Source organism: Thamnophis sirtalis, unplaced genomic scaffold (genome assembly GCF_051295495.1).
Source record: "Thamnophis sirtalis isolate CommonGarterSnake01/CBP01778 unplaced genomic scaffold, rThaSir2_p1.2 scaffold_8, whole genome shotgun sequence".
NCBI classification, from domain to species: Eukaryota; Metazoa; Chordata; class Lepidosauria; order Squamata; family Natricidae; genus Thamnophis; species Thamnophis sirtalis.
In genome coordinates, this window is record NW_028261388.1 from 53,659,823 (window position 1) to 53,676,320 (window position 16,498).

The window sequence follows — 16,498 nt, forward strand, 5'->3', positions numbered from 1 at the left end:
GGTGTTAACAACAGCCTCCTCTTACCAGTTTTCTTAAAGAAGTATCTGACTTCTTTAAGAAGATGCCCAATCTATGTTTTGTTCCACATCTTTCCCAATTACTGGCTGTTATACCCTGATAACAGGAAAAGGCGAATGGCTCCCTTCATTATCTTTTCTGGGTATGATTAATATATTTTTGCCATCAAATATGTGTGGAATATTCACAAAAATATCATACTACCTCCCTAGTTTAACTTAGTTCACTTTTCTGATGGAGCTTCAGCACATGCACAGAGTCTGTATATGTGATACACCAAAACTGAGAAGGTTTGCATGGTTTTTTTCCCCCTTACTTCATCCCATAAAAAATAATTTAAAAGGAAAGTTGAAAGGCTTTACAGCTTTCTTGCATGTTGCATGGATGTGAACATTTTCCCATGAATTATTCTTAAATCTAAATTGCTTTACGTTGCAATCTTATTGCATGATTGCTTGCACTGAACATAGCAGAACGTATTTCTGAGTAAGCATAAATAGAATTGTATATGAAAAATGTTATGTCACTCTTTACTGCTCACCAACAATCAAAAGCAGAACATATTAATTGTGGTGATTTTTCCCAAGTTGCAACAAATTATATTTTAAAAATACACAAAGGTATAGGTCTTGGGTTATATAAATCAAGCTAATGAGGCTAATGACAGCTTACCAATGGTTTCCATTGTATCTCTCTCTTCAATGAGAAGCTGAGCTCTGGGAATATCTATATGCATCCGGAGTGTCTGTTGCTGCTTGTTAAGGGTATCCGATGTCCTTGTGTTCTTGCTAAGTATTCAGGAAAGTACAAGCAAATTTAACTAAAAGGGGATATATACTTTAAAAACAAAATACAATAAAGTGCCATTATTTTAAATGAATTAAAGCTCTCCAAGTCTCTTATTCTGAGATGTTCAAACAAAGTCTCTCCATATACTTTAAAAAAAATACATACAAAATGTATTAATTTAAAGTAGGAGACAAAATGGTTAGGACAAAAAAAAGGATATGATTTGGAAAGCTTTACATGATTTTATTTTCAAAAAATATAACTTTTAAATTATTATTTCCCTCTACTACCAGCTTTTCAGGCAGACTTACTTTCCTCTCATCCAATCAAAGCACAATGAATATCATGACACTGTAGTCTTATTATATTTTAGTAATGATAATTAATAATCCTAAATATCAGATCCAGCTTGATGGACAAATAATTGCACCTGATAACCTCTACTAGGTAAGAGTTGCTGGGATACTGGGGGTACAATCTCTAGAATTTCTAGAGGTTTGTGAAATCTCCTGACAGAATGCCTGGTGAGCCATTTCCATTCAGTTTCAACAAAGTTGGGGCACATGAACCAATATTCTGATGCAGGAAATAGCAAATTCCCATGTTTGTGTTCTGATATGCTAGGAACCTCAGAAATAACCCTGCCCTTCCCAGATAAAAACATAGATCCACTTTCTACTCTGATCAGGGTGAGCAGAGGAGGATACAGAAAATGGTGATAAATTTACTCTTTTCCTCCTCTCTGCTTCACTTAGATTTGCTAACAATAGATAAAGTATAGAAATAACATCTTCTAAAAGTTGATATTTATTCAACTCTTCTATGTTTTACAGTAGCTGCAGTAGCAACACTATGTAAAAAATATTTCTGCATTGATTTCAAATAACTGATAAAACATACAACCAAAATGATTACATTCTTATTTTAAAATTATGTTTAGCATAAGCTATCTTTTAGGGAGGAAATATAAAAATGCAACCTGGGCAATAAAAGTTTAGTAGAATATTTAATTGATTTACAGTGCATGTTAAATGTATCCACAGAATTATATTTATGTATAAAAGAATTAGCAGGAACATAAAATGGGTGAGTTTCACAGAATTGCAGAGAACGTTTGAAAATATTGCAAGGGTTTACCTTACAGAATTTGTTAAGATGTTAAGAAATTAGAATTAAGTTGTCTACAATAACTGTCCTTCGAAGGCTGTGATTGCGAACCTATGGCAGGCATGCCACAGATGGCACATGGAGCCATCTCTGCGGGCATATGAGCCATTGCCCAGGTCAGCTCCATTGTGCATACTGCATGTCTCCCACCAGCCAGCTGATTTTCGGGTCTCTGCTGGGAGAGGTATATGGATGCACGGGGGTGGGGTGGGGGGTCCCGTGCACATGCGTGAGGGTGGGGGAATGTGGCAATCCCCCACATCCAATTTTTGGTTCCAGGAGGCTTCAGGGAGGCCTGCTAGCACCAAAATGGAAGATGGAGGGGTGCATCCCTCTACCCTCCATTTTGGTGCTAGCAGGCCACCCTGAAGACTCCTAGGACTAAAAATGAGGGGTGGGGATGTGACACCCCCCAAACCTCCTGTTTTCGGTCCCAGGAGGCTTCAGGGAGGCCTGCTAGCACCAAAACAGGGGCTGTGCGTGCATGTGGGGAGGGGCAGGAGGGAGCACGGGGGTATCACATGCACATGCATAGGGGCAGAGCCTGCAAGGGGGGCATTGAATTATGGGTGTCATGACACACATGCACGCTATTAGCACCCAGGGCAAAAAGATTGACCATCACTGTTCTAAGGACTTAAATGCAATTTTAATGTGGTTGAAAAATACCAACTTTTTAAGGAACAATTAAATTATCTGTATTTAACCAATCAAATAAATATAATTCATTTTACATTGAATTATATTAAATTACATTCAATTTTTATTCAGGTTACATTTAATATTGGCTCTATTAGCCTTGCTCACTAACTACTCCTTTCAGTGCAGAAAAAGATGTGCATCCTTGCTGAGGATTATGATTAGAAGATTCTTTTCTCATTCTGAAATGTGTAAATAGGATGTTCCCAATGGAGGTACACATTTTGAACTAGTTCCAAGGCCTTGACTCATGAATTCCATTTTTTAAAATTAATGGCTGAATTCTGCTTTTTTACTATCCTTACCTCATAAGCATTTCAGCCAAACTTTTTGCATCTGAAAGAAAAAAAAGCAGGAGAAATAGGACATTATGTAAACAGGTAGCATAATTAGTACTTACATTTGCGTATAATCCCCAAACAATCTAATACAGTTACCAGATAGAAGCTTTCATCTTGGTTGAAAGAGACTGGATGTGGGAGAGCAACCTGAATATTTAATCCTATAACTGAATTGCTATTAATGGGGAGGTGAAATTAGACACCACATAAGTATGGGTGTAGGAAACAGTATTTTTTGTTGGCAATGTGGCCTACTCACTTCAATGGACATAACTGCACTGTATGTATGTATGTATGTATGTATGTATGTATGTATGTATGTATGTATGTATGTAATATATATACATATATATATTTCCTATATATAAATATGTATCTATGTATATGTGTTTGTGTATTATATTATATATAAATATATATATGAAATGTGTGTATCCTATATCTATGTTATGTTATATAATGTATATATATACACACACGGATACAAACAAAAAGAAGAGAACTTAAGGAATAAATATCACTTAATAAATATGTAATCACACTGAAGGCTGATATTATGAATTCTTGTTTACTTATTAACAAACAAGTTTAATTATTTATAACAATTTTCTTATGACCATCTGCTACAACTGCAATAGAAGGTAAGAAATTTGTACCAATTTTACTAATGTACATTATTCAAGTTTATTTTCATACTTTAATTTTTATAATACATTGTTCTGAAAGCTACTTTTTACATTTAATTGTTCATGACATTTTAATAATTAAGAAAGTATAATTTTAATTATGACCAAAAATACTTATAGAGTCATCAGATTTTTTATTATCATTGGAGGGCAGTCATTGTTGAGTGAATGACCTTCAGATTTCAGCACTAACATTTAACATTCATGCTTGAATAAACACTATTCCAGAGTTCATACACAATGCACTACAACAAACTGTGCACGTGTTAGAACTGTCATATTAAAATACAAAAACCAGATTTTTTTTGCCAGCAACCGATGTGAGTCTAACATAAGTCATAGGAACAATACATATTGTTAAGGATGCTGACTGTTTAATTAAAAATAAGGAATTTAAGTGATAATGTGCTGCTTTTGTAATTAAGAATTGCAGTTGGGGCGGGGAAACTGAGGAGGAGCTTTGTTAATCTAAAACAGAAGACATTTCAATTCATATATCTTAAAAATAAACTTGCTTATGGCCTACATTGCTCAAAACAGTGTAATGTCAGAAGCCATGTTGCATAAACCAAGGTGTAAGGGAAAAAATATGAGGAAAGATGTTTCAAGATCTAAGGCAGAGTAAATCATAGAAGCAGATCAAGGAGTGAGAGGATTTGACACACGTACAAGATAGCCCACTCCAGAGTCAGAATAAATCTGAATTAAAAAAAAACAATATGGCAAAGAATTGTTATCAAAGTCAAACCCAATCCTTGTTCTAGGAACTTTAATTAGGAGGGATTATTTTATTTTTGCTAGCTCATAATAGTTTTAAGACTTGATAGTTAATTAAGGTTTGTTAATTCATCACTATCAGACAGATTAACCAATTTTGCAGGATTCCTATTGATTAGTGATTTCCTTCTGCTGGCTCAAAGAAAGATTATTTTCCTACAATAGGCTGGCAGTCTCTTAGGTTCATGCCTTCTTTCTCTTCCTCTGAAGTATACATGAATACAAGTGATCTAGGTTCCATATAATGCTAAACCATAATAGATAGGATTCAGAGGTGGGTTGATCCCGGTTTGGTCCGGATCGGGTGAACAGGTAGTTGCGGCGGCAGAAGGCTCCGCCCACCCACCTGGACAGTTCTGTGTATGCGCAGAAGCATCACGCACGTGGGAGTACACCCGAACCGGTAGTAAAAAAATTGGCAACCCACTACTGATAGAATTCACCGAGCTTCCTAAGCCAAAAACAAACAAATTACCTTATGATTAGCATAATGATCTATGATCAATTCAAAACAGTGGTGTGTTGCCAATTTTTTTGCTACCATTTTGGGCATGCTCCTGCATGTGCTTGCGTGTGCAGAAATGTCCAGGCAGGTGGATAGAGCCTCCCGCGCTGCTACTACCAGTTCGCCCGATCTGGGCCAAACCAGGAGCAACCAACCTCTGATTCAAAAGCTTGCTCCCTAATTAATATTTACCTATATAGAGATAAAGTCAGTATCCATAGAGCATACATGAGCAAGCTACCCTTTTCTGTTCAACTTTTTTTATCCAACATCTAAGATACAAATAATCTAAACTTTTACTGGATATGACATATTTAGAACACAGAATATAAAGTTATTGTCAACTCCGGTAACGATGTCCACAAAGAAGCAGCATAATCAAGAACTTAAACATGTTGGAATATTAAATTTAACTATACAATCAACTTCTTGTACTATGTAAAGGAGATACTGCTCTTGTTGGAAAGACAAAATTATGAGACCCAGCTGCTGTCTTTGCTTTTGCTTATTAGGATCTTGCCAGCTATTATTTTGAACCTTTCTGGGATATATTCTCTTGGGAAATTAACAGAACTCCTGCAGCTTTCACTGCAGTTCTACCATATTCAGCAACATGGTCAGTTTATTTTATAGTAGCTGTTTGCATGAACTACCTTTGGAGATAAAAAATATAGTTTTTGTAGCAGTTGGAACCTAGGTTAAATCATCTACTCTGTCCACTTCCCCAATCAACACTGTAATTTTCTTGTTCTTCTGAAAAGCAATCCTTTTGTGCCTCAGATAGTGTTGGCTGTAAAAACTAAGAGGAAGAAAGATAGGGCTAAAACTGAATCATCACCAGTCAAGCTAAGCTATACATGAAAAACAAATATATCAAAATAAATCTTAGCAATCTCTAAAGTTCACTGCTTTGAGTTATACAGCATATAAAAAGGCAGGATGAATATATAATAATAATAGTAACAACAAACAGTAAACAATAATGCAACTCTTATAACATTAATAAAAATAACATATTTAAAGAATTTAGAGATTTATCTTGGCATGTAATATAATAAACATGTAATGTTCAGAGTTATAGAATGTAGTACAGGTAATCCTCGACTTATGACCACAGTTGAGACTGGAACTTCAATCACTAAGATCTTCTACTTTCTAGGCCTGCACCTTTACCAATACACCAAACACTGTCTTATGGGAAACAGCACTCTCACCATTTCTGTAATATGAAAACCAGCTTTTAATTTATTCTATTATGTGTAAATCTGCACATCTTTATATAGAAAGTACAAAACATGTAAGGCAATAATTGAAGTTGATTCTTACCTCTGAGTCTTTTCAGTCTCTGTTCCCTCCGTCTCCTTCTTACAACCAGCAGAAGCACAAAAAGCAGCAAGACCCCAACCAAGATACAGGAAATAGTCACCAGCATCTTTAGCCCTTCATTGGTTGCCAGACCTTCCTCACTTTGGACAACTGATTTAATGAGTGGAGGGATTGTACCTGGAAACAGTGTCATGACATTAGATGCCTATCAACGAAGAGAAAAGGTTGGTTTTTTAAGTGACTACGGTGCACAGAAGCTGACCGGTATGTTCCTAAGAGGTTCAATTTATTAGGAAAGCTTCATCATTTTAGCTTTGCATTATTTTGAGGCAAACTGCTACCAACTTTTTGCATTTGAAAGGAGAGACAAATTTATTGCCATGAAAAATGCTGGTTTTCTTTATAAAACCACAAGTTTCCTTACAGAAATTGTAGGGAACAAAACATAGTATGCCTTTCAAGCATAAGAATTAAATTCCAGCCAGAAAAATATTATAGGAGTTATGACATATACCTCTTATGTGAGGCAAGCATTACTAACTCCTACTAAAAATCACAATTCAAAGGGTGGGGGAAGTGAATTTTGGAACTTAGTAAATAGAGGAGATAAAACTAGGAAGGTTTTCAAAACCTTAATAATCTGATCTCTGCAATGAAAACTTATTAAAGTGTTTGAAATTTGCACAGCCAATGGAATTTTGGGACTTTTTTAAAAGAGTTTTTTGTATACTCAAAAGTCACAATTATTGAGTGTACTGGAATGTAGGCAGACAATTATGTGGAGTGTGATTTGACATTTCAGGACCATGCCATAGGCATGTCACACGGATACTACTGAGAAGACTGCTTGCTCAACAAATGGGCACGGTCAATACCCTAGTCACAAAACACCAATTTACCAATCATTTTATTTGATCCACAACATCTATCCTACCATCAAGATAACCTCTATTAATCCACATCTCTTCTTACCTTTTAGGGAATAACTGGATACTATTCCAGGCAAAAGAAACCATCTACTATTTTTATTTTCAAAGGCACTAAGTCTTATTGTCAAGAAAGATATTACTAGATTTTGATTCTTTTCTTGTAACTTTCTATTACTGCTATTTTATTCAAAATAACCTTAACAAAGTCAAATATAATGGAAAATTCAGTGACTACTAAGGGAGGTTCCCAGACTTACTGATTCTGAAGGGAACCATTTAGCCTGCTCTTACCGTAACATAGTCATTTTCTTTTTTCAAGCATTTCTTATTGTTTTATCTTATTTCCCTTTTATTGTTTAATACATTTTAAGATGCATAGGCAGGAAGGGATAGGTCAGTAGTTGAAAGAGCTGACATATATGCCCTGTGAGCCTAATCTGAACTTTTCTTTAACAGATCTGACATCTAATTTATGTAGAGTGAAGTCCCTTTGGAAGTGTGGCTGGCTACTTTTCTAAAATTTAAATCGCTAAACCATTAGCAAATCTATGCTTAGTATGGATCATCCAATAGCACTGATTGCTATACATTACAAAAAGCTAATTCACATCATATTTTGAATCTACATAAAAGCTAGCAGTAGATTTAAGTTCACTCATGTAACCATGGATGCTTTAATTAGCTATTTTTGACCATCACCTTTTAGACTCAACCTGAAATTTGTAGCCACAAATGAGGATGGCTTTTTTCATTTTTAGGGCCATTTTAAGGAAAGGGTGTACATTTTTCAACCATGTCTTAAATTCTTAAATGTATATGCACATCTAAATGATAGTTTTCACTGGACAGGAATAGATCAGCACCAGTACAAATTCAACTAATAAACTGTCGGCAAATAGATAAGAGAACTAAGATGAGGGTTTAGATGAGAAGCAGTTTTTTTTCAGAGGCTATTCTCAAGCAATGGTTCCTAACTTGTGATTGTGGACCAACTACTTGAAAAGGAAAGCATAAATGATATTTGTTAAGTAACAAAATAAAAATTATTTTTAAAAATGTCCAGAATCTCAAGAAATGACTAAATCTTGTAAAATTTTGGCATCAGAAATTGTCATATGGGAATAAACAAATCTTATGAAAAAACTGTCATTTCCATTGTTTAAGAAGAATAAATTTTTTTAAATCAGACACCACACATTATAATTAAGTAGTGCTGTATGGGAGTAATAAGCCATGATGTCTGTATATTGTTAACTGTGACTTGTGTGGTGATCTTCAAAAAATGTCAGTGATATGATCTACACGAAAGAGAAGGTTGGGAACCACTGAGATAGATAAATGATCTGCTTCATAAAGGCTACAGCTCTTTGGACAACACATTCTTTACACACAAAATATTCCAGACTGAATTCTGAATTCACATTGTATCTTTTGAAGCCCTGAAGTCAGCCAGTAGAGAAAATGGAAGGATCATGCATATCTTCATAAAGGTTCTAAGTGAAATATTAGCTACAAGTTACTTTTAAGAGGCCCCTGTTCTTTTAAAAGTGAAGATATGTGTCTATTAAGAATTAGCATTTTTCAAGATTTGTTCAAAGTCAGACTCTGGTATCTCTTGTTCCCAAAGTCGGGATATGGAATAATAGTGTGGAGTCAAAAGTATTTCTGATTCAGTTCAACAAGGGTACATAAATAAATCCTTCTATCTAGTAAAAAGTAAAACCTGTGATCAAAATGTAGACAAACTAAGCCAAGCCTAAATGTTGACACTACAGGGTTCATTTTCAAAGAGTGGGGAGAAGAAGGGAAATTAAGGCTGAAGCATGTGAAAAAAGTAAAGCAGAAAGTTTCAAGAACAAATCTGTAGCTATTCACTTTTACTCTCTATATTTATTCTTAAAATTCAAAAGCAAGCCAAGGAAGAAGGCCTAATATTTTCTAACATCTGTGCCAGAATTAATATTTTGGGTGCTTCAAGGGTGAAGTGTTGTTTAATTAGAGCAAGAACATAGAAGAAGCAATAAAAAGTTGTTGGTGATCCTAAAGGAACACAAAAGTATCCTACTTGTACCCTGAACTGTACTGCTTAGCAAGCTCCCTGAAAAACCTGATATAAATTCAGCCGCTCCATGTAAAAATATTTCAATAAGATGAGATATAAGGTGGAATTTCTGGCTGCAAACATCATTACTGTTCCCTTTACTACACACAAGTGAAATATTGCAAAACAAAAAACGAATGGCACTTAAGTTACATTGTATGAAATGAAGTTATTTGTGAATATTCTTGATTAAACAACAGTGAAATGAATGTACTTACTCCCATCATAGTTGAGTGTTGCAAATTTGGCGTGTTTTTCAGCACAGCCAGCACTGTTACAGACTCTCATCTGCAGTTCATACCAGGTTGCCTCCTGAAGATCATATACTATATATGATTTGGTAAGTGATGTTCGTTGTGCGGTAGTCCACACTGTTGTCCCAAATGGTCTGTATTCCAGAATAAAGGAGGTGATTGGACAACCACCATCATTCCAGCCAATAAGGTTCAATCTTACGCGAGTGGTGTTAATACTGGCAAAGAGTTCTTGTTCTTTTGAAAACTGTGGCTCTACAAGAAAATATATATTTAAAATCAAAAAGTTATAATCGATAGATGGAAGACACAGTGACTTCAAGACTCTCTGATGGGAATCTCTCTTTAATCTTCAAGTTGGAGTGTATTTTATTTCTGTTTGTTTTACTTTTGTGTAAGATAATTTAAAACAACTTTTTTTCATTTCCCCCTTTGTCCACTGCTTTCTATTCATAGCTATAGTTTTTGAAGTTATTTGTATATGATATTTTTGGGGAGAGGATATACATTGGGAAGGAGATAATGGCAGTTTAGAATGCAATTGCAAACATTTTCAGAACCAAATGACTATAATCTGTTGAAATCTAAGAAGACTGTGTTCCCCTGGAGACTTATATTCAGTGTACAAGTCATTGCATAGACTCCAATACCTTTGTCAGACTAGAAGATGACAAAAATTCTAACAAGTTACAGTAACCAATATTAGAGGCATGGCCTAAGACTTCAGCATATACTGCATATTACAGTAAAGATTGCTCAATGAATTTGTTTCATTCACATTTTATGGAAAATAATTCACAGGTCTAACTTTTCAAACTATTTTGCAGATGGCAACTCAAATTCTTAATTTAGAATAAAGGTAGGATATAATTTCAAATACCTTTCCCAAGTGTTTTGGCCTCTATGATCTCACTGATACGGCCTGGTCCCACACCATTCTGAGCTGTCAGAGTAAACTTGTACCATGTGCCACACTTCAGCGTTTCCAATCGATAGGAACGTTCACTAGGGCTAATAGGAAAACTACCCCATTGTTCACTGTTGTCTTCAGAGTATTGCAGTATGTAACCTATCAAATATTAAAACAAAAACAAAACATAGTCCAACAATGCAGAACACTCTAATTAATTAGATTAAAAATATTATATAAATCAAGGAGTATTTTTACATCAGTGGAACTAATAAGAACTTTGAAATTCTTCTGCATTTTCTTGGATTTTTTTTTTTATTTTTTTTTGGAGATGGGACAACATTTCTAGAATGTGGTGGGTTGCCAGTTTTAAATGGGATTACACTCTCCCTGAAGAAGAAAATACAGTTTAAAGACCTCAATCTTGTTCTGGTTTTCCAATCGGGGACACTTTTTATTACCTTCAGATGATATGCCACTTTATGCCACTTGCATCCCTTTCTGGAAACAAGATAATAAAATGATAGATTACATGCTGATAACCTCCAGGTTCGAATGTAGTAATGCATTCCATGTGGAACTACAAAGGAGCCTTTGGGTTTATTCCAGAAACATGTACACTGATACTGCTCTGTCTGCCAATTCAATTTGATACAAAATAAGAAGCAACAGCCATTGATTTAAAACCCTGCCTTAAGTCTAGGATCTGTGATAACATTTACCTTTCTATATGAACTTCCAGTATTTACTGAGATCAATTGAGGAAGCTCATCTACAACTGTTATGAACTAATCTGGTCCTGATTCAAGATAGTTTTCTGTGCTGTGCTAGTTATTTCAACTGCTCTCCTTGCAGAATTGAGTATCACTTTGAAGAGGCTTGTCTTGGTTACTTGTTAGATTTAACTATCAAATATATTTATTTTATTGCTTTTATTTTAATAATTTTAATGCTTTTAATTTATTCAAAGAATAAATTAAGAGAGAATTCAGTAATTAACAATATCCCAGATGAAATATAATATGGATCAATCAAACCAAAATCAGGATTGCTAGTAATTTTTTAATAATCCATTCTAGGCATATCATAAAATATTTTGTTAGCTAAATAACTGGCATCCCTGATATCGGACACTATTATCCAAATCCTTACTGTCAAGTAAGCAGTATTATTCAGATAACTGAAGTTTTTGATAAGCAAAACTAACATAATCTTCTGTTGGGATGAAATGGCAACATACACTGCTTTAAAAAAAACATACATTCTGGCATTGAAAGGGAACTATTTAAATGTTACCTCGAATAGAGCTGCCTCCATTGTCTCCAGGTATCCAAGAAAGAGTGATGGAGGAAGAGGTGGTTTTGGATACGGTAAGTCTAGGCTGGTCAGGTGGAACTAAATAAAAATAGTTAAAAGTAGAAATGAAGAATAGTTCGAGTAATAATTTGATTTTAAATACATTCATCACAGAATTGAGGTGGAAAAATATATAAATCGTATTTGTTGATGTGTCTGGTAATATGACATCTTCAATTAAAACATAGCAGGAACATTCTTTTTCCTTAACTATTCAAATACGATATAATTTTAGCTGGCATTCATAATCATATTTCTGCCCTTGACTTTTCCACCACCACAGTCCCTGCATAATCATCTTCCAGGAGGCAGAGAAAATACTTTCTCAACTATTCCTATACATCAGATGTATCAGCCTTTTATATATGGTTGAACTGCAGTTCCCACCATCACTCACAATTAGATCTATTGATAGGCTGGTAAAAGTCAGAACAATGCACTACTGTCTCCAATCACTTGTAGGTCACTGAAAAATAACATCCGTGTCATTAAGTCACTGCTGAAAGTTAACTTAACATGCTTTTTAAATATACTGTGTTAACCTAGAAAATGGAGCTTGTTCATGATGAAATGAGGGTAGACAAGAAGCAATGGGTGGAAACTAATCAAGGAGAGAAGCAACTTAGAACTGAGGAGAAATTTCCTGACAGTTAGAACAATTAATCAGTGGAACAGTTTGCCTCCAGAAGTTGTAAATGCTCCAACACTGGAAGTCTTTAAGAAGATGTTGGATAGCCATTTGTCTGGAATGGTATAGGGTTTCCTGCCTAGGCAGGGGGTTGGAATAATAGACCTCCAAGGTCCCTTCCAACTCTGCTATTGTATTGTATTGTATTGTATTGTATTGTATTGTATTGTATTGTATTGTATTGTATTGTATTGTATTGTATTGTATTGTATTGTATTGTATTGTATAAATCAGACATGGATCGTGTGTGGTGTGAACACAGCAATTTAATCAATTCTTACAATTTGAAAGTTTCCTGTAATGCTCAGAATAAATCTGCTTCCAAGAAATTTATATATACTGATTCTAATTCTCTGAACCAAAGAACACATCCATTGTGTAGCCTCTGAGATATCTGAGAGGTGCTATTATTCTCCTTGTTGCTTTCCAGGGACACACTATAATTTTTCAATTTATGTTTTGAAATGTTTATTTATCCTTATAACAATAACAAAATCCTTAAGCTAAGAAATAGTTGCAGTGAAAGAAACATTGTTAACTTACCTTGAACTTGCAAATTCAAAATAATTTCATCTGATCCCCAGTTATTAGTAGCCACACAACTGTAATATCCTGAATCTTCTGCTTTCACAGTATGGATAACAAAACTGCCATTGCTAAAGATGCTTCTTCGCCCATCAATCATCACTAGACTGGGTGTCCCGTTACTGCCTCACAGGAAACAAAAACCATACATTAAAGAAGTTACAACCAATATAACTTATATCTGGGGTTAGTTTTAAAAATACAGAAGGGAAATGCCTGGAAAGAAAATAGCTTAGTTCAATAGCGAAATTATTCAGATTCAATGATACAAAGCTTTAGCTGGGGGCAGATGTGAACTATTTCCTGAGTGTTGGAGTTAGGCTCCAGTCTCCCAGTTTTGAGTAGGTCTCTTGTCTCAAGTGACAGCAAGGCAGGGAGATGGAAAGGAAGCAGACCAGATATATAGCTCAGGTGGTTGTTTGATGAATTGAGTGTCTGAGGGGATTGTTTGACTCAAGGTTGAGTGTGACCTATGACTGATGACAGGGAATTCCTTAGGCAGGGAGGGTCTGATAATACGAGGAGGGAAAGTTATGGTGGGATGATATTTTAGTTGTGATGGGCAAATGCCACATTCAGAAAAGGTGGTAACTTAACTAATCCTTCCCTCCCAACTCTTAGTTCTTATTCCAGGCATGGCTCTAGATCCCTAAAATCTAGGACCTTCAGTTGCTATAATGAAGTTTTTAATGATGATAAAGCAGACTGGCATGCATTTTTGAAACCAGAGAGAGGAGGAGGAAATTCCTCTCGCAAAATGTTCTGTACATATGTTTTGGGTTTGGCATCAGCCTTGGTCTCTGGAATAGTAATGCCAGGGAGGAGCGGTAGTTACTGTCATCCATGAATCTTTGCTGGCATCAAGATACATTCACCATAGAGAACCAGATGTGAGATCCTGTTTGGGCCCTATGTAATTCCTCCCCCTCCACTGCAGAGTGGGATCCTTGCCAAGATTGCTTGACTTGATTCCAGGTAGCATTAGGGAATTTCAACCTGCCTTCCCTTAGTGAAGAGTCTGGAGTTATCCAGAAGTTAATGGCTGCCATGACAATAATGGACACGACCCAACGTACTGAGGGTCCAATACATGAGAGTTCACCCATTAGAGGTTTTTGTCTCAGGGGAAACATAATGTGATTTGAAACTGGAGGGCATGATCATGGGCAGATCACTCTCTGATTGCTGTGAGGTTTTGCGGTGCAATCTCCCTCACGGTGGAAGAAGGTATTATATTGGCCCATTCAAGGCATCTGATAGATCCTACAGGCACTTGGAAAGTCTCTGAATATTCTCATGGACAGTTTGGCTGAAATTGTAGTTAACCATTGGAGCAAAAAAGTGGATGGGGAATCAGATCAGATTGCAATGAAGTACCACTCCCTAATTTTATATCCACTGCAGCTCCTTCATTCACTGAGAAGCTCAAGAAGATGCAGAGGAGACTCTGTGGGGGGCATGTGAAAGAAAACCTGTCTTAAATCTGACCAAAAACTAGCAAAAGTCATATTTGAACTTATAGAGTAGCAATTCAAGTGGCAAAAAGGAGATATTATGTCACCCATTTTGCATCTGCTGAATGTTACTCAGTGGTCCTTTTTAAGACATCCTTTTAGAAAAACATGTTTGTACAGCTTTCTAAAAGGTCTCTGTGAAGAAGCATTTCCAAAGCATTTGGCAGGCAAAACCACGTAATTTCGAGAGCTGCTAGACTTGAGTTAAACAATGCCAGTGGAGAAGAGTCTTCTAGACTTGAGGTAGGCTCATTTGGAGACTGTAAGTTCCAAGGATGCTTTGCAATATCAATTTTGCTGCTTCCTAATCAGATTTCTGGTTGGTTAAGGCACTGTCACCACCCTGAGTCTTTTTTGGGAATGCTCTACATACACGGTATTTTCTCACATAGATAAGGAAAATAAATAAATTAAATTAAAGGGAGTATACCCCACCCCCTAGGAAATTAGATTAATGCAGCAAATCACTTTTATAGAAAATGTTGAAGAACTGAGGAGCTGCTGGATCTAGTTGCTGCCTGTTTGGAACCAGACCAACAGCTGAAGCCATTGCAGCAGACTTGCCAATAAAAGCCATGGATGTAGACCAGGCAACTATGAGGGAGGACAGGCAGTGTGAGCACGAAGATAAGCAAGTCAGGTTTATTGTTGGATATCCTCAGCTGCTTGTCCCACCTCAGCCTGCCAAGTTTTAGCCTCTTCCTCAAAGAAGAATTTAACAACTAGCTAGATAACATCTGAGCTGATTACTTGGTCGGCTAAGCCTTGTTGCAGAGGTATTATGCTGCAATTGAACAAATCACAAGGAAGCATTCTTATGTACCCTGGCTGGAATCATTATAGTATTAAAATTCAATCATTTGAGAGAATCCGATTTTGCAGAGATCAGAGGAAATCAAAAAAACCATCTTAATGCCACCTGCTGGTTGAGGTTTACATTACAGTACCTTGGATATACAATACCAAAAAAGGTAGTACTGTACTGATTTTAGAAAAATATTTTAGTATTGTACCAATATTACATTGGTATAGTGTTAATTCACTATTTTTTAATCTCAAGGATTAAATACATCAGCTATCAGTACACATGGTAACAAAAAGAATTTAACTTGGAGAAAAATTGGGAAAAAACAATCTCCTTATAATTTTCCTTATACCCTTTCTGCATTTATATATAAAACATAGTATCCTCAGCATAGTGGTATCAGTTTAAAGATGGAAGGTCTTCAGTTACAGAATACAGCAGGATCTGACTGAGTGATGAATGATTTAATTAAATGGAAAAAAAGCAAAAGTGAAAAAAGACCCTAGAAACAAAACCATCCTAATACACTAATTTGTAAAAGAACTTTGTAAAATGCCTGGCAACAAAAGATTAGCTGCAACCCACTAATAAGGAAGTTGTTCTTTGATATGTTTGAGGTAACTCCTAACATCTGCAAAAATACACAAACTGTAAATTAAAGATAGCTATTCTTAATGTTAAAACTGCTTTACTAGAAGTCATATCTACATATGTTGAATTAAATTAAATAAAAAGGTAGAAAATAGTTCAAGTAAACCCAGATTAGGCAAATTGTGGATTAATCAGGTCTATGATTAAGAATGACTGGGAGTTGATAACAAGGAGTCACAAATTAACTTAGAAGATATACAGTTCTCTGGATTTTGTGTAAGCACTGGTCTATTCTGCTGTTGCACCTGTCTTTTCGCAGACGTGAGGGGGAGGGGACTAGAAAAAAAGATACTGCTTCTTTTAGCAGTTTATTCATTAAAATTAATGCAACTCTTAAAGCATCCATATCTTGTTTTTCTGGCTCATGCAAAACTTGAAAGGAAATAGGTTGTTTTA

General features: G+C 35.6%; 1 protein-coding gene across 1 annotated transcript in view; it reads right to left on the reverse strand.

Annotated features, from left to right (window-relative positions):
- DSCAM (DS cell adhesion molecule) overlaps positions 1–16,498 on the reverse strand; it is a 370,319-nt gene that overhangs the window by 38,723 nt on the left and 315,098 nt on the right. The window contains exons 23-29 of the mRNA XM_087721673.1: positions 13,091–13,254; positions 11,800–11,898; positions 10,474–10,662; positions 9,558–9,848; positions 6,310–6,486; positions 2,980–3,010; positions 692–807 (exon numbers count right to left, since the gene is read on the reverse strand). Coding sequence (XP_087577799.1) covers positions 692–807; positions 2,980–3,010; positions 6,310–6,486; positions 9,558–9,848; positions 10,474–10,662; positions 11,800–11,898; positions 13,091–13,254 — 1,067 coding nt within the window. The remainder of the gene's footprint in view (positions 1–691; positions 808–2,979; positions 3,011–6,309; positions 6,487–9,557; positions 9,849–10,473; positions 10,663–11,799; positions 11,899–13,090; positions 13,255–16,498) is intronic.